General features: G+C 44.4%; 2 protein-coding genes across 3 annotated transcripts in view; one reads left to right on the top strand and one right to left on the bottom strand.

Moving 5' to 3' along the window:
• Window positions 1–2415, top strand: part of LOC126981278 (serine/arginine repetitive matrix protein 1-like) — a 32739-nt gene extending 30324 nt beyond the window's left edge. For both annotated transcript variants that reach the window (XM_050832173.1, XM_050832172.1), the window contains exons 12-13: window positions 150–248; window positions 435–2415. In XM_050832173.1, coding sequence (XP_050688130.1) covers window positions 150–248; window positions 435–800 — 465 coding nt within the window. In that variant the 3' untranslated portion in view covers window positions 801–2415. The remainder of the gene's footprint in view (window positions 1–149; window positions 249–434) is intronic.
• An 80-nt stretch (window positions 2416–2495) lies between these two features.
• LOC126981182 (mitoguardin-like) lies at window positions 2496–14501 on the bottom strand. Its single transcript, XM_050831907.1, has 7 exons — window positions 14319–14501; window positions 12638–12763; window positions 11282–11379; window positions 5971–6139; window positions 5077–5307; window positions 4022–4192; window positions 2496–2961 (listed from the first exon to the last, which is right to left on the bottom strand). The coding sequence occupies exons 1-7, from the start codon at window positions 14499–14501 to the stop codon at window positions 2824–2826; spliced, it is 1116 nt and encodes a 371-aa protein (XP_050687864.1). The 3' UTR covers window positions 2496–2823.
• Between the last annotated feature and the right edge of the window lie 4437 nt (window positions 14502–18938).

Below are 18938 nucleotides of genomic sequence, written 5' to 3'. Positions count from 1 at the left end.
TATCTACATTCATCCAGCCTTTCCTTCATTTGGTAGACACTGCTCGCCTCCACCACTTCTCGTAAGCTGTTATGCGCGTGTGTGTGTGTGTGTGTGTGTGTGTGTGTGTGTGAAGGCGTCGCGGTGTTCTGACGAAGTATGTGTTGCAGGCGCGGACAGGCGGGGGCATGAGGTCGCTGCCCGCGTCCTCCCAGAACGAGAAGGAGCGGGACACCACCTTCGACTCCATCACCACCACCAACACGCATGTACGCACGCACTCAGTATAAGAACTTTACTTGTTGCCGAGGGACATCAGGATAGGATGCACAAATATTCCAGTTTCTGTTCTTGTTAAAAAATATACGCCCAAGATACTTCGTCCTTCCATTTTCTTGGCTGTTTTCCCTCATCTACCGTGTTGTTGTCACACTCATGTCTTGTCATTGTTACAGCTGGAGGTGGAGGACGCGCCGCCGCCTCTGGCACCCAAGAAGTCCTCTCTGAGCGGCATGCAGGACTCAAAGGGCGACGGCGGCAGGGAGAGCAGGATGGGCCTCGACAGCAGGGGCGGCGGCGGCAGGGACAGCAGGATGGGTCTCGACAGCAGGGGTGACCATGGCGGCAGGGAGAGCAGGATGGGCATGGAGAGCAGGGGTGGCGGCAGGGACAGCAGGATGGGAGCATACGACGGGCGGCACGGGAGCGGCGCGCCCCCCCCGACAGACGCCTACGGTAGGGGGGGTCAGCATCGTTTCAGCATGTCCCCAGACGTACAGCTGACCACTATCTACCCGCCACCGCGCCGCTTTGAGCTGTAGCGGGGCGCCAGCCACGTCTAGACTGCGGGGGCGGCAGCGGCGGGTGTGTCCGTTTGTCTGTCTGTTTATGGACCTTGAGAGGCGCTAGTTTGCTGCCCAACACGAGTTTTCATTGAGTTTCTGGTTACTACCTGTCGGTCTGCTTCGTCTGTTTGAGGCACGACACACACCGACACGGACGGCCTGACTCCCTCACCCTGGCGGCAGCGCGTGGGCCTTGTGTGCCGTGAGACGCGTCTGTTCCTGGTCACGTCGAAGTTGTTTCCGGCACGTTGCTGCCTGATGCTGGTTTGTGGAGGCTCTATGGTGGGTGGAAGGGCACCCCATAATTTTACTTTCAAGGCTCCGCATTTCTGTTTCTCACACAGCAAGACAGACAGACAATCTTATCCTCCAGCCCAGCCGAGCAGCCCGCTGCCCCCCTCCTGACGTGGCGCGACCCGCACCCCCCACCCTGACAGGCGATGCTTTGAACATTACACGCGAAGTTATTGATTCTACATCAACGACATGGTTACAGTGAACTAACAAGCAACTTCTCCAAGAAAAGTATGAATACTATTGTTTACCTTATCAAAACTTGAACAAAATATCGTAAGCAAGTCAGTATTGACCAACACTGCTGAAATCTCTTTCGTTAAAACATATATTTTACGAACATATGTAGGTAAGCAAAATGGTGTTCAAAATGCGTTTAACACTATAGTGAGAAGCAAGCTTGTCCCTGTATCTGAAAGTTGCTTCCCGGTGAACTGTTGTGTCGAACAGCCGGGAAGTCGCCGCGAAGCCGCGCTGCACTGAGGGAGGCTCCACTTGTCCCTTTCCTTCCCGCTGGTGGTCACCCAGTCTTGGCGCGTGAATAAAGCACAAAACTGTTGATGCCTTGACGAGGTGGTTCGCGTGGCAGTGTGTCTCGTGGGGACAAGGATTGAATGAAACCACAGCTACACTTAGTAACATTTCTCTCACGGTATCTACACTCAAAACGGTGACACATGACCAAATACTGTACAGCTTTAGTAAATATTTTCAAAATATATAAGTATAGCTACTACGGGAGAGACTTCGGAATATTGCACACGTGGCCCTCACATGCCCTGCAGGGGGCGCTGTCCCTCCCTCCCTCAACCCCGTGACAACCCACGCAACGGCGAGACTCTGAACGGAGCGGAATGCTGAAGTGACACTTATCCTTACTACACAACACACCTCCAGGGACATAAGGTAATACAGTGTTGACGCCGCCGCGCCGTGCCAAGGAGCGCGCAGCGCTGCTCCTTCCCACACCTCCAGGACAAGAGTGACGGGACTCACGCGAAGGCGCCTCGCCCGGCACTCTCAGGACACGCTACGTTACGCGGCAGCACAGGCGTGTCTGTGGCTCTTTATTGTCAGCGGGAGTGTGGCGTGACCACCTGCACCGCGGCAGTGAGTGCTGCGTGACGGGAAACATTACTTTGTGCTGTGGCAGGACTAAAACATTTCAACTTCTGAAACTGTACACAAGAATGAAAAGAGGAACTTTCGCCACTTCTAACACCTGTATTAATAGAATGTGTAACACCTATAACATTATCCGTATATATATATATATATATATATATATATATATATATATATATATATATATATATATATATATATATATATATATATATATATATATATACGTGTAGATACACGTATATATACACACACACACACACACACACACACACACACAATCAAGGCGAAGGCGGATATTTCGCCCCGGGCAGTGCACGAGTACCTGCAGGGTGAGCGCCCTGTCGCGGCCGCCGCACACACGCACACGCCGCTGCTGTCTGGCTCAGGGCCCGCCGTGCCTGCTGTGGCAGGATGCCTCGGGGACAATAAAACCTAACAAAACGCTACACGAACAGTTGAAAAGCTTCCATCATACTTTTGTTCCTGAAGACGCGGCGGCCTGAGGCACACGTTTGTACACATGAACTCTTGAACTGTTGTGTGGCGGTGCTGTTGTGGCGCTCCATGAAGGAAGGAACTACAAGGCGAGGCGCTGTGAGATGACCTGGAAGCGCTCCTTGGTGAGGGCCATCACGTCCGCCGACAGCTCCTCCACGGTGGTGTAGCGCACGCTGCTGAAGCTGAACAGGTCCTGCAGCAGCCCCACGATCTGGTCCTGGGAGGCACGAGGGAGAGGGGGAGGAGGAGGAGGAGGTTAGCTAGGGTATGTTCAGCAGTTTTTATGTATTTTCAGGTCAGAAAAGAAAAAAGTACGTTAGTATGTAAAAATATTTTATGGCCAAAAACACCATTTTGACAATAGTTGCTATTTATACCTCAGATGAACTTTCCATAATAGCTTCCTTCCTGACATAAGTACTGACAGGAATGGTGTGTGCAGTTTGGCATAAATACCCAGCCAATGTTCACGCAGCTGGAGGGGCGGGTGTCAGGATGATGTGGTTATAGGGGATGAGTGGACACCTTACTGATTTGATCCTCTGCTGCTGTTATGAGAGTGTGGTTGTGCGGGGACGTAAACAAGCCTAGACACCAAGAACCAAAGGAATGTTAGGCGAAAGTATGTCAAGATGAAGTGAGTGAAAGAGTGATGAGATGTTAATAATATAAATTGTGCTTGTTAGCTAAATAAAATAGTTAATGATCACTCGTCTGTTCAGTCTATAGCCTTAATTGGGTTCCCAGTTCAAAGAGACACTATTTACACAACCTGATGAGTTTCAACATTTTGATTAAACTATCAGAGGTTTCTAATTAATATTGTGTTTCAGGGCAATTGAGAGAGCAATTTGAAGCTATGGGTTTGACTAACGATGTAGCCTTGCAAATAAATGATAGATGTACTCTTCCTTCCAGCAGATGAGGCAGAGTACAAACATCTATACTGCTTACGAAAAAAAAAAATAATAAATAAATAAATAAATAAATACAAAATTCCTGAAGAGCAAGGACTGAGGAGAACAGGTTGGAAAAAGGAGAGAAGGAAAAGGGGCTAACCTCTCTTATGCTAACCTAAAATTGTACACTCCAAAACAAAAAAGTTGAAATATCCTTAAAATGAAAGAAAACATGAAAACGACAACTATATACATCATTTTTACTATGGAAGAAAAAAAAATAACACACACACCCACACACACACAAAAACAGAATCCTTCCTTTCCCTCTTCCTCCACCACCACCATCACCCCCTCTCTCCCGCACCTCCACCTTACCTTGAAGAATGTGCACATCTCCCTAATGTTCTCGTCAGGCCCCAAAAAGCCCCAGGCCAGCACGGGAGACAGGTGCTCGGAGACATCGTAGAAGTGGGCGATGAAGCCGTCCTGGAACTTGAGCATCCGTCGCTTGGCCCGCAGCACACTCCACACGGCCGTCGAGAGAGCCTGCGGAGGAGTGGACAGGTGAGGAAGGTCAAACAGAAGCCTGAAAGGGGTGGAGGAGGGATGAGGAAAGTTACATAGAAGCAGGCAAGGGGTGGATAAGGGGTAAGGAAGAGAGTAGAGAGGTAGGTCACTGCTGTCATAATCATAAGCTATCATTAGTCAACAGGACATCGGCAATTTCCATTTTTTTCTTTCTATCTCAATCTGTCTCACATTCCTCCCTACAACTCTCTATCTTCCTCCTCTTTCTCCTCCTCCTACCCCTTCTATCTCCTTGCTTCACTCTCTCCTTTTATCTCAGTATGATGTTAGTGTGCTCCATCCTGCTCCAGTATACATGCTCTTATTCAATCAGCAAGTTGTTCTGTCAGCATAATTAAAGGTTCTGTATTCACACTGTCAGAGGTCTATGTTTATGGATGTATAGAGAAATATGAGTGAGGGGAATATCACTCAACACTCTGTCCGAATTAACAATGGTAATAATCCTTGAAAATGCCAGTTCAGAATCCACCCATTGAATTTAGCCTTACCCAGCATCCAGCAATAGAATTCAACCTTTTCCAGCATCCAGCAACAGAATTCAACCTTTTCCAGCATCCAGCAACAGAATTCAACCTTTCCCAGCATCCACAAGTATAATTCAACATTTTTCAGCGTCCACCAACATAACTTAACCTTTTTCTGCATCCAAAATCATAATGTAATCTTACCCAGCATTCAGCAACAGCATTTAACATATATATACCAGCATCCACCAATAAGTCTCTCCTCATCAGCAGCATCCTCTTCCTTGTTATTTATTTTTTCCCTTGAGCTCCATCCTTTGCTATAATAAAAAAGCAAACTGAGACTCCTTGTAGCCAATCCTCCTCACTACTCACGGACTCCTTGAAGCCATTGGACAGCCAGCGGTTCTGCACAACAGCGGTGACAGATGACGGGGGGTTCTCCAGGTCCTCGAAGGCGTCCATCAGGATGAAATCAAGCACCACGTCGTAGAAGGTGAGTGCCTTGACGCCGCGCCCCTGAAGCTCTGACTCTACTTCGGCCCAGTCGCAGTCTGTCAGGAACTCCAGCATGGCGTCATAGGCCTGCAGGGCGTCCTTGGGGTCCTGAAGCAAGAGGAATGATGATGATGATGATTTCTTTTATTTTACTGCAAAGGAAGAAACTCAAGGACGAAGACTAAAATAAAAAAATAATAAAAGTCCACTAATTGCTGCTTCCACAATAGTATGATGGTAGTGGTGATAGGAGGATGATGAGGAAGAGGAGGAGGCAGTGTAGGAGGAGGAGGAGAAGAAGGAGCGGTAACTGAGAATGGGAAGCAATGTGATGCGATTCCAGGTAAGATATTTATGGGACTGAATATCATTTACGTCTGTTTGGTATATGTGCACATGGGCTCGTAATTCACCATGGTCAGATCACATGCTGGGTTGCAGTTGGCATTTTAAGTTGGGGGCTACATACTAACAGATATTTGGGAATGGCTGGGACTTCACAATACACCAATACACCCCCAGGACTGACACTTGGTAGTCATTCTCTGTGGGGTGGACAAGAGGTACAAATGAAAGATTACTACCCATCCATCTTCACTCTGCCCAGGGATCAAAGTCAGGACCTCTTGGCTGTGAGGCAAACTAGCTAACCAGTGTGTGTGCATGTAAGGTCAGCATAAGACTTGAGAGAGAAGTAAAATGAATTGATGTGTATAGTATTAAGTTAAGTGAAAAGTGGAAATGGTTATAAAAAGAACCTCTCTCTCTCACCTTGGCAGCGCGCACCATCAGGTCCCCAATGATCTGCCTGCCGGCGTTGGCAAAGAACTGCTTGATGTCCTCCTGGGCGAAGAGGAGGTGGCAGGCCAGGCGGATGCAGTGCACCTTACACACGTACTCCACATCGCTGGCCACACGCACACGCTCCGCCCGCACATCCCTGAGAGGTGGAGGCAGGTTAGGCGGTGTTTGGTAATTAGGGCTCACATCAGGAAAGGAAAAAAATGATGAACTGGAAAATTGATATGTGATATAAAGATTAGATATCCTCCAAATAATGATTTATAAACCTTCAGTTATCAAACAATATTCATATGAAGTATGTGGAAAGAATTATGCTAGAAATTTAGCTTTTAGTATACAAATTAAATATAGGTAAAAAACGATCGACATTAATTCTTTATTTTGGTAATATTTCAATTTGTATCTCGGCTGAAAATTCCTGAGTACAGTATTATGGAGTATTAATGAGTACAGTATTAAGGAGCAACAAGTATAAATAAGATTGGTGTGTACTATTTGGAAGAGCTACCTATCCTGGCGAGCTAAGCGGGGATAACTACAGAGGGGCAGACGGGAGGAATGACCACTTTGGCTACATCTGAGGTTAATGTAAGGAGAATGAGGTGTGGCAGTCATCTGTGTTAATGTGGTAACTATTGAATAAAGTGTACTGACTCTTAATGCTGGTGCGGGGGACATGACTGAACTACACATGGAGAAGTGACAATGGGCCAGATGGTTGAAATGGTTGAGTTGGTTACATATGAGGTGTATGCAATGAGAGTAAGGTTGTGGGAGCACATTGTGGGGTGGTAACAATTGGGTCCTGAAAGAAATGAGCAAGGGTGAAGCGGGATGCAAAGGTAGCCTAACTATAGCTCTGAAGAAAGATGCAGGTGTTGTCATACTTAGTAATCTAGCTGAAGTACAAAATGCTTGCAACGTCTGAGTCTGCAAAGCCTGGAAAAGTGCCGCCATTATAGCAATCAATATAGAAGTGATAGACAAGATTTTATGAATTATCAATCAATTAGCCTTCCACCTGTAAGCAACAAACTATTCACTCAGATCATAACAAACAAATCAAGTTCATCCCATAGACTCTAACCCGTTGGATCTTGTGGTGGAGACTCAATAGCTGACCACATACTCGTCACCAATCAAGTTGCAGAAAAATCAACTGAGTATAACAGATCACTATGGCGTTTGTAGATTATGAGAAAGCATGTGGCTCCATTAAAATTTCAGGAGTCATACAGGCACTCAGGAAGCAGGGCAAAGATGAACTGTAGCCTACATAAATTTGTTGGAAGAAATGTATATAGACAGCGCAGCAACCATTAAACTTCTAAAGAAAAGAGAAAAACTTCAAATTAAGAAACTCTTTCGGCAAGTGGCAAAATATCTCCCACATTATTCATGGCAGACTGAGATGTGCCTGTAGGAATAACTTTGGGGTAACATAGGAATCAAGATAAAGGTAAATTCCTTAATAACCTTAGATTCCTATATGACATGGTTTTACTAAGTAGGTTAGGAGAATGATTGAGGATCTTTACAGAGAGTACAAAGGTAGGTCCCACAATGTATCTGTTAGCAGGACAACAAATTTTGATTGGTACAAAAACTTGGCACCTCAAAAAGTCCATAGAAAAAGCTAAAAAGTGTGCAAGGAAAAATGGAGAGAAAAATGCTTGCTATAATATGGAGTTATAGGAAGCAAACCTCACTAATTAGAGAACTAGTATATGGTATTCTAATGATGATTGAGAACAAGAAATGGAATTAGGAAAGTCATATACTTAGGACTGACAACAGACGGACACCAGAGAAACAGAATTGCAGCCCAGGTATTGCAGATTGCAGGCCCGACATAGGACCAGGTGGAGAGATGGAATTAGAGCATTAGCCGGAGCAGGAAGAAGTATATTAACATTAGACAGGGTGATGATGAATGCTGGGAAAGTCATTTGGGATACAGTGATCTAGAAATGATAGCTTCTAATGATGATGATGATGAATGCTGGGAAAGTCATTTGGGATACAGTGATCTAGAAATGATAGCTTCTAATGATGATGATGATGATGGCAATTGTTGAGTACATAAGGGGAAGATGGTCAGCCTGGTTATATCTACGGCGAATATAATGAGTTGGGGTGTGAAAATTCTATAGCTACAACTGAAGTAAAAATAATGTTATAAAATGTTGATCTGAGACTTTGGTGAGGTACGAAAAGGCATAAACAAGCCACAAAGGTGAAATTAGGATAAACGTGTATTCAATTTATATTCATATGATGCGAAAGTATATGGGATGAGAGATTAAGAGCATGGAAGACTTAAGGCGTATTGTAAGACAGTTTCGCTTCACCTCAACTATTTATAAAGGTCAAAGAAGGAGTCAGTCGGATTCTAATGAGTGTTTCTTTACGCTCCTGCTACTGTGGAGCGGTCAAACTACCACCGGGGTCATAAAAGTACTCCTGGAAATGCCCTCAACTCATACGAAAGCCTTGTCAAATATGTGAACTCGGGTGACGAAATGTTTGAGAATAAAAATAATATACGACCCTCAGATACCTACACCTGAAAGAAAGATAATGGAAGACTTGAGTATGAAGAGATGTAAATATGAGAAAGGTAAAATATTCAACTTGTCTAAATCACAGAACGAAAATGGGATGAGAGACTGAAGGTAGGGGAGACTTAGATACACCTGAAGGAAAGGCAATGAAGAAGGGCTTAGAAATGAATAGGGAAAGGCAAAAACTATTCAACTTATCTGCATCACAAGAGAAAGGAAATGGGATGAGAGACTGAGACTATGGGAGGCTTGATTACACCTGAAATAAGAGACAATTAGAAAGGTCCCATCATCAACCCTTCCCCTATCCACCAGTCCCATCACCAGCCCTTCCCCTATCCACCAGTCCCATCACCAGCCCTTCCCCTATCCACCAGTCCCATCACCAGCCCTTCATCTATCCACCAGTCTCATCACCATCCCTTCATCTATCCACCAGTCTCATCACCAGCCCTTCCCCTATCCACCAGTCCTAACACCATCCCTTCCCCTATCCACCAGTCCGAGGCAGGCGAAATATTCAGACTTATTCCCGTCAGAGAAGTAAGAAAATAAAATGAAAGACAGAGGGTACGGAAGGCAGATAGATAGATAGACGGATTCAAACAAAACGCAAAGGTGAGGTAGCTAAACTTATCTGCATCATAAGAGAAAGAAAATGGGCTGTGATACTGAGACTATGGGAGACTCGATTACACCTGATATAAGAGGCAAGGGGCAGCGCAGCAAAGACCCCGCTTCGTTAGGTCTGGCACGCGGGGTTCGGGAGGCGGCGGGCGAGGAGATTCACTCTAGATAAAGGTGGACTCGAGGGGAATCAGTGCCTCGATAATAGAAATCGGGGGAGAGAGAAGCTGCTGAGTTAATGCTTCGGTAATTGAAACACGGGAACTAGTGTAGAATTAACGCCTGGGTGATAGAAACAAAGGATATACTATTTTATTTTATAGTATACTTGGATGCATTTGTTAGAGAAGTGCAGTTTGCTATTACTCTACTTCAGTCTGTCTTTATCAGTCTTGGGTTCATAGTCTCAAACGTTTCAAGACATACATCAAAAGGCTCTCTTGGAAGTTGTAAGGGTTTCCATCGGTGGTAGTTTCATTACCCTGACGGTAGTTTTGAAAGGCACCTGTGACATTAACGTAGAAAAAAAAAACACTCAGGAACCCAACGTATCTTCTCTGTGGCTCCCAAATAAGGTCATAAACGGAGCCCAGAGTGTTTGAATATACGAGTACTTAATTCTATGGTTGGTATTATAAAACACTTTCGCTACTCACATCAACTATTTCTGAAGGTCAAAAACGGGTTCTGTTGAGTGTCTTCCTAAGTTCACGGTACAGATGAAGGGTCAAACTACCACCAGGGTCATAAAACTACTCCTGGAAATGCCCACAACTCCTACGAAACCCTTGTCAAATATGTGTTCTTGGGCGATGAAATATCTTATAATACGACCCATAGTATAAGTTCTAGGTTGCAACTATTATATTGGTTGTCCATCTGTTTTCATTTCCACGAATAGCTAAGCCCATATTCACCAGTCTTATGTCCAAAGTCTGCATCCACCATACCTCTCATTGAGAATCCAGTCAGCATGAATCAAACATCGAGAAAAAAGAATCACTATGAATAAAAATATAAAAAAATAACTTGCGTGCGCCAATACGAAATGGGGCAGACCACCAATGTTCATAGTAAACCTAACGATGACGCAATAGGCGAACGACGGAGGGAAGAGAGGGTAACAGGAGGCGAAAAACAAAACAAAAAAACAGGCGCGTCACTCAAGGGTGTAAGGGGTAACGACGCCTATCTATTACAGCCGAAGGAAGGAGAGGAGAAGAGAGAATAACAGGCGGTAGAGGAAAGAAGGGAAGGAAAAAACGGCCGGGTCACTGAAGGAAGGGTAAGTTTATCTAGATTCTATCATTAAGGGAGGCTACAAAATTTATTCCGTACGCGCTGAGAATCAAACCAGCTGCTGTATCCGCTGCTGCTATGGACGGCGAGGGAAGGAAAGAATAACAGGGATGGAGTGGGATCCGTAAAGAAGGAAGGACACAGGTTTCAGTTGTCTCTGGAGTTACGGAGAGCTACATAGTTTATTATATTTCCCCCGCTTAAAGTAGAGGCAGCAACGCAAGTTTTTTTTATTTACAACAAAGGAGACAGTTCAAGGGCACACAAAAAAAGGAAACAATAATAAAAAAAAAGCCCGCTACTCGCTGCTCCTAAAAAGAATCCAAAGAGGTGGCCGAAAGAGGGGTCAATTTCGGGAGGAGAGGTGTCCTAAGGTGTGGTAAGGAATCCTCCGCTACTTTACTTGAAACTGATACAAATAACTCTAATCCATTTACTGACGACTTACACGCATCCCCAGCAGCTGAAGGATCGTTACCAGTCACATGAAGAACATAGATGATGAAAACAATAAGAAAATGGAAACGTTAGGACATAAAACCTAAGTCATTGCATACATATACACACAAAAGAAGTACGTAATAATGTGAAGATTCTTACTGCACTCTCGTCGTGTTTAATATCTAAGATGCAGTGTAAACAAAAACAGTAAAATAATAAGTAGTTGAAAATACGTAGCTAATGATTAATCTTAACTCTCACTCTCACGCGATAACTTTCACTCACCGTCCCCCCCACCCCCCCACCCACACACACACACCTGCACCCCTCCCCCCTCCAACCCTCACCTGTAGGGAATGCCGCCGTCTTCATGCTGCTTGAGGGCCGCCAGGTAGAGCGGGTACTGCGCCTCGTCGAACTCCTCAAGGTCACGGAGGTCGGCGATCTAAGGGGCGGGAGAGGAATCAGACGAAGGAAAGAGACAAAGAGAGCGAGAGGATGGAATTTAGTGCTTAGATCAGTGTAATATTTGATCTTTCTTACGATGATTTAGTTTTAGTTCATCTATTAATCTTGTGACCCATTTGCATGTTATTTTTTTTCAGTGCTAAGTGCGTCTCTCGCCTCCTGGTATTTAGCTATCAGTGAAAAGGTGGATGAGAGAGTTTGAGGGTAAAAAGGAAGAGATCAGGGGATAAGGAGGGAGGAAGAGAGGCTCAAGAGATGAAGGAGGGGAAGGGGGAGGAACACGAATCAGAGTGGCGGGCAAAGAGGAGTGGGAGAGAGGCGGGTTTTTGAGGAGTTGGAGGGAGGTCAGAGGATAAGAAAAGAGAAAGATAGGATCAAATGGAGATGGAGGAGGAGGGACATCAGGTGGGGGGATGTAAGGGAGAGTAGGAAGCTTGTGAGAGGGAGTATACCAGGACGAAGAGGGTGAGGGAGGCTGAGAGCAAAACACATCTCAAAACAGGGAGGGATGACAGCTCCGAAAGGAAAAAGAATAGCAAGTCAGTCACATTAAAATCAATAAGACCAAAAAACAACAACATATATCCCTATAAAACAGAGTGAAGTTCATGACGAAAGTATGAAAGAAGAAATAACAGTAACAACATAAAGGTATGCTCTTATAAGTATGCCGCCAGCACAAAAAGTATTCCATAGTATATCATAAATTAGCAGAGACGAAAAAAATAGCAACTAGATATTCATACTAATACTACGACCACCGCTAAGACTACAGCAAATATCTCTACCAGTACTACAAGAAATACCTCTATCCTACAACTACTACTACAAGATTTACCTCTACCTTACTACTACTACCATTACTATCATTACTATTACAACTATTCTTACCACTACTACTGCTATTATAACTATTCTTACTACTACTACTATTACTACTACTACTACTACTACTAATAATAATAATAACAATAATAATAATGATACTACTACTATTACTACAACTACTACTACTACTACTACTACTACAACTACTGCTACTACGACTACTACTACTACTAATAATAATAATAATGATAACAATAATAATGATATTACTACTCTTACTTCAACTACTACTACTACTACTACTACTACAGTACTTTTACAACTACTACTACTACTACTGCTATTACAACAACAACAACAACTACTACTACTACTACCACTCAGCCACACCACCTTGCAGGACTTACGTCTCCGGAGGCCGAGACGAAGGACTCATAAGAGGAGGCGGAGGTGAGGGTGCGGCGCTCCAGGTGCTCGAAGGCCGCCTCGGAGGGCACGGGCGTGACGCTGGACGACCGGAACAGCACGGAATGCTGCGGGGGAGGGAGGCGTCAGGGGGTCACGTTGGGGGAAGGAAGATAATAGTATAGGTCTACGAGGCCAACACACATTATTATCTACAATACTACACAGACTGGAATAATAATTAAGCAAATACACATCCACACCAACATTCACACACTAATACCTAACCTTTCCCATTTGCTTTACACCAGGGTTGGGTTCAAGTACATTTTGTGTACTCGAGTCCAAGAACGATTACGTCACGATATCACGAATCCAAGTTCAAGAACTTATTGTTAAAGCTGAACTCGAGTCCAAGCGAGTATAAGTACTTTTTTACAGATTTAACCTTAATATTTTTTTTCTGCGGCATATTGTGTATGTAATGTGTATAACCACAGTATACTTCACTAATGACGTACATCAAAGTCCATGACCTGTCAGGCAGCAGGTCAACAGTCCACACTTCACCTTGCAGTTCCAGGCAACTACTGAAACATCTCGCTCTCGCTGATGGGAATTTACAACTGCTTTTGAGAAATGGTATACTGCCAACCCCTCTTTGCCCTGAGTGCGTCATCTGGTGCTATCTGGCTTTCTTGACCCCCGTACCATTCGAGACTGTTTGACAGTCCACCTCCCACCCGTGATCCGCCAGAGCACTCTTTCTTGCTCATATGGCTGGATGAATCAACACTATTTCTCGTTCTGTCACTCATCAAGGTCAACACGCGTTAGTTTAGTCACTATTACGAGATCTACAAGTTATTAGGAACATTTCCCTAGCTGCTTAGCGTCACTGTATGCGAATAAATTTCTTAAAACGTCCTTTTCTCGACAAAATATTGACAAATGGCATCGTTTCACTTTCATGTCTCTAATGATGACGATGATATTTTCATACCGGAAAGTTCCAATGATGCTTTAAAATGTTCTGTGGTGCCGCAGTAACACAACAGTAACCTCGTGAACTCTATATCCAACCCCACCTGGCAGGGTTACCCATAGGAAGCTCAGGAAAAGGTCATCGCCATAGGCCTAGAGGTGCGGCCAGCAAGAAAGTGGCCGTACCCTGCTGCTCCGCCGCGGCTTGTGCAGGACAGTCGATTCTTGTCAGGAATTTGGGGGATTCTTGAAAATCTGACGCGTTAGAACAAGAACGCAAGAATTTCCCTAGATATGGGGAAATTCTTGCTCGGTCTAGGGTAAATCTTGATCGCCAGATGACGGCTGAACCTGTGTTAATCCCTCACCTTGACCTCATCTCCACCCACTAAGGTCGTCAAACACCACACCAGACACACGGTTGCATTTTGTGGTTGTACTCAAATCTACTCAAAAGTATACAGTTGTCACGTATATGGATTCCGAATACAAGTACTAAAGAACTTTTGACCTCGTGCACACACACACACACACACACACACACACACACACACACACACAGAGCCCATCCCAACCACTCTCATGTTTTTACCCATCCCATACCCATCCCGCATACATTCTTGCATTATTTCCACAACCTACCCATCCCAAGCCCCCCACATCACCCCCCCCCCTCCACAACCACCACCACACACACACCTGGTGCAAGAAGAGGTGCTCGCATTGGTCCTGCAGGCTGTAGGCGTCGTCAATGACCCTCTGCAGCAGCGCCGTGAACTCCGCCTCGTCCTGGGAGGTGAGCGCCACGCCGCCCGTCAGCCCAGCGGTGTAGGAGGCCAGCGCGTCCTCCCAGCAGCCCAGAGCCGTCTCCAGCGCCTCCATGCCTGCCCGGGAGAAGGAGGAAGAGAAGGAGGAGGAAGAGGAGGTTATATACATGTTACTTTTATCATGGTGCATAAAAATTAGTATGTGTGTATCGAAATAATATGAATTTTATCGTTATTTTATGTCACCAAGGAGGAGAAGGAGACTGATAACGGAAAATGTGGTTGCCTAAATGTTAGTTCACGCCTGGTATGTATACAGTAAAATGAGTCACGGTGAAAAAAGGGCTGATTTACAGACACTTTTTATCAGTTCACCCAAGAAGAGAAGGTGGAGGAGGAGGAGGAGGAGGAGGAGGAGGAAGTGGTTTTCTACATTTCAGGTCACCATGATGTGGAAAAAAGATTAACTGTCATGAAGAAACTAATTTAAACAGGTGATGATGATAATGTATATGTGTGTGTGTGTGTGTGTGTGTGTGTGTGTGTGTGTGTGTGTGTGTGTGTGTGTGTGTGTTCCCCCTCCTGCTCATTATCACTTCCTTTCCCCAAGAGACTCTACCTGTTCTTGCTCTTCCCCTCCCTTCCTCTACTCTTTCCTCCCCTCCCTCCCCCTTCCCCTCCTCGCCCCACCCTGCCCCGCGTCGCCCCGTCACGTCCCGACCCCGTAACACTCCTGACAGACAAGCTACTTCAGGGGCGAGGAGGGGGAGAGCAGTTGGAAATAGGCGCACACAATGATAGGAGATAAAAATAGATTGATAGATAGATAGGTAGATAGGTAGAAAGATAGGTAGATACATAGATAGATAGAAAGATAGATCGATAGACAGGTAGAGAGATAGATGGTTAGAGAGATAGATATATAAACAAATACAGATAGATAGATAGGTTGATAGAAAGATAGGTAGATATATAAAGATACAGATGGATAGATAAATAGGTAAGGAGATAGATAGAAAGTGAAAATATAGATAGATAGATATAGAAAGAAAGTAGAAGTTAGTGATAGATATTTAGATAGACAGTGAGTTACGAGAGAAATCGATAGTTAGATAGACAGATAGATAAGTAGATCGAAAGATAGTTAATAAAAATAGATTGACAGACAGATAGATAGACAGGTTGATAGATAGATACACATAATAGATGGATATATCTCATTTCCAAATATCACCGTGTATATGGGCCAAAATACACACAAACAAACAAAAAAAAGGTCACGTTGGTTATATATTATTATCCCTCGCTAAAAAATATGAATAAACGAAAAAAGCGTGAGCCGAAAAGGGAAAAAAACGACGCATCGGCCCCGGAACAAAAAGATCGGCGCGGCCACGGTTCTTTTTATCCTGGCATAACAAACACACTTTTTCCCGCCCTTCTTATTTAGAGCGGCGCATTTTTCTCCGCGGCATCATTAGGGCGGCGCGGCTCACCTGTACCGCGCACACACACACGCCGCCCAGGTGACGCGACGGACTGCACGGGGATGAATGATGGACGGCCGGGAACAGTAACGTGACGGTCAGTAGAAACAGTAGTTATAAAAATGACTGCAACAATGAATATAATCTAGATAGAAAGGTAAAGGTGGGTGCATACACTATTGCTGCGCGTGCTCATCTCCGTACCGTTGGTCCATGGAGCCTGTGGGAGCTACGAACCTATTATCGCGGGACACGGGCCAATGTGAAATCCGGGATGGCCACAGCTTACCTTCCCCAGGTTTCCCCAGGCACCCATTTGTCGACTATAAAGAGAGGATGAACAACTGGATGAGCTGCACATGGGCCGCTAATCCCATAGAAAGAAGTGAGGCCGCCGAGCTGTCATTAGCTGGCATTCTCTCGGCGTCAATATGACGGATATCCGGGTGAGAGGTCACGCCCACCGCCACAGTTACTGCTTTCAGGCCACGTCTTATCTATTAGGACGGTGTTGTTTTTGATTGCTGTACACTTACTGATGCGGTAGAATTATTTCGTAAATACCAATATTGGAAATATAAACCAATTTCGAGATTTCGCAAGCTTATCACACCACTGTCACTGATGTTTCTTTGCTGACATGTTTATCTGCCACTAAGCAACACCAACACTCACAGTGTTCCTAATTTGAACAGCTTTTACAGCAGTTTCTCCGTGTGAACAATTTTCCGGAAGAGGAATACCTCATATGTAGGTCTCAAAATTGTACTATAAATGCGTCTATTACAGTCATTCCACACCGCAGAAACCCAGGTGGTCTGTGACCTGACCAGCCTGACCTGACTTAACACCTGACGTTTGACAGGTATCCGCCATCTTGCTGGCGAGAGAATGACAATCAAGGACAGTTCGGCGGTTTCACTGGTGAGGTGCTGATGTCAACTCCATCCATTATACCTCCATGGCAGCACCCCTGCTGCCCGAGCCGGGATTCGATCCCGGGCCCGCGGAGTCGTGGCCAGGGAGCGCGCTGCTCCACGGAGGTGCACAAAATAATAGATAACAATAGTAATTTTGATAAGAGTAAGAGTAAGAAGGAAAACAACCAGGAAATAATGGTGCTAGACTAATAGCAATAATAACAATGATGAAGATGATCATGATGATAATAATAATAATAATAAATAACAATTATTATTATTAGTACTATTATTATAATGGCAGAGACAAAAAATAGTAAGATAACAGGAGACACAAAACAATGACAGATACTAATGAAATCTGACACAAACAAACAAACAAACAGACAAAAGAGAAAGGGAAAGAAAGAATGAGAGAAAGAGATAAAAGGAGCCATTTAAATCACATTCAGGGAACAGACGTCTTTAATAAAACCAAGAAACACTGACGTCAAACAAACCCCAAAGAAAAAAAAGAGATACACGGAGAAGACTGACTCAGAAAACGATACTGAAGGAAGAGGAGGAACAACGACAACGAAAAAAGAGCCAAATCACCTCCGTTAAACACCAGACACAAATTTCAACAAGACAAAAAATAAAAGACACGAAGAAAACACAGAAACCGATACTGAAAGAAGAAGCGGAAAAAAAAAGAAGATCGATAACTACGTAGACTGACAGTTGAGCTCCCGAACCCCCCCAAAAAAAGAAAAAGGAGCCCATTCACCTCCTCCGGGCCGCAGACGTCGGTAAATGGGATGAAATTGTGCCGCGAAGACCTACACGCGGCGACCCGGAGAGTGAAGGACACAAAGGAGGAAATTATGAGCGAGCTGATTGGCGGACGTGACCAGCCTACGATGCGGCGGGCCGAGCTGATTGGCTGGCCGAGGGAGGCGGGGAGGGGGGGGGGGGGAGTTTATCATGGCAGGGGAGTCACTACTTTACTGCTCCTAGGCCTCCAAACTTCTCTCCTCTTCGTCTTCCTCTTCTCTTTATTTGAACTACTACTTGGTTTCTACCTCTATACTTTTCTCCACATCTTCTTCCCCCTCTTCTCTTTTTAAACCACTCAATCTTCACATCTTTATCTACCTACAAGCCTTTACCTCTACTCTGCTCTTCCCTGCTTCCACTTCTCTATTTGAATTACTACTTGGCTTCTACCACTATAATACTTTCCATATCTTCTTCCTCCTCTTCTCTTTTTAAACCACTCTATCTCTACACCTCTACCTACAAGTATACAAGCCTTTATCTCTACTCTGCTCTTCCTTGCTTCCCCTTCTCTATTTGAACTACTAAGCCCCTAAACTTCTCTACTCTTCTTCTTTCTCTTCTCTATTTGAACTACTCTGCCTCTTCACCTCAACCTATCTACAAGTCTCTACTAAAATTCTCTTCCCCATCTTCTTCCTTCTTTCCTCCTCTGTTTGAAATATATTAGTCCTAGACATCTCTACAATTCTCTTCCCACTTTCTTCCTCCTCTTCCCTATTTGAACAACTCATTGGCTTCTATCTCTACACTTCTCTCTCCTTCCTCTTCTTTAATGGATTTTTTTGTTTAGTCTAGTTATGTCCTGGGATATAATAAATTTCTGTCACCTATCTTATATTTTATTCTCTTTTCTTTTTTATCCACTTATCTTTATCTGTTTTATTTCGTTATCCACTCTAGCGTTGGCGAGCCATATATATATTTTTTCTCCTTTCCACTTCAATGTTCTCGTGTTTTTTTTTCTCTTCTCCGCTTCTTTTATTATGCTGTAGTTATTTTCCTAAGTTCATTTTTACTTTCTGTTCAGGCAAAGTATATACAGCCCTATCTCCCTGTCTCTGTATCTCTGTCTATGTCTGTCTGTCTGTCTCTTCTCTCCTTTTATCTTCTCGTCTATTCCCTTCTACTTCTTCAATACTTGTCTTATAATAGTCTGCCATATAATTTTGTCTCCCCTCTCCTTTCTTTCTATTCATATATCTTTATTTCTTTACTATTTTCATCTCACCTCATCTCCTGACATACGCCTTCTCCTCTTCTCTCTTCTGCTCTTACTCTTTTATCTTCCCCCTCTGCTTCATTTTCTTCTTGGGCTTCCCGTCG

This window comes from Eriocheir sinensis, chromosome 47, assembly GCF_024679095.1.
Source record: "Eriocheir sinensis breed Jianghai 21 chromosome 47, ASM2467909v1, whole genome shotgun sequence".
NCBI classification, from domain to species: domain Eukaryota; kingdom Metazoa; phylum Arthropoda; class Malacostraca; order Decapoda; family Varunidae; genus Eriocheir; species Eriocheir sinensis.
The sequence above is the reverse complement of the archived record's forward strand: the minus strand, read 5'-3'. Positions and strand labels throughout refer to the sequence as shown.

Excerpts from the sequence above, each read along its gene's own strand:
- LOC126981182 (XM_050831907.1), bottom strand. The coding sequence starts at position 14,501 with ATGGAGGCGCTGGAGACGGCTCTGGGCTGCTGGGAGGACGCGCTGGCC. Across the intron at positions 12,764-14,318 it reads AGCACCTCTTCTTGCACCAG|CATTCCGTGCTGTTCCGGTC; the intron begins GTGTGTGTGTGG and ends CCTCCCCCGCAG. Across the intron at positions 5,308-5,970 it reads TGATGGTGCGCGCTGCCAAG|GACCCCAAGGACGCCCTGCA; the intron begins GTGAGAGAGAGA and ends CTCTTGCTTCAG.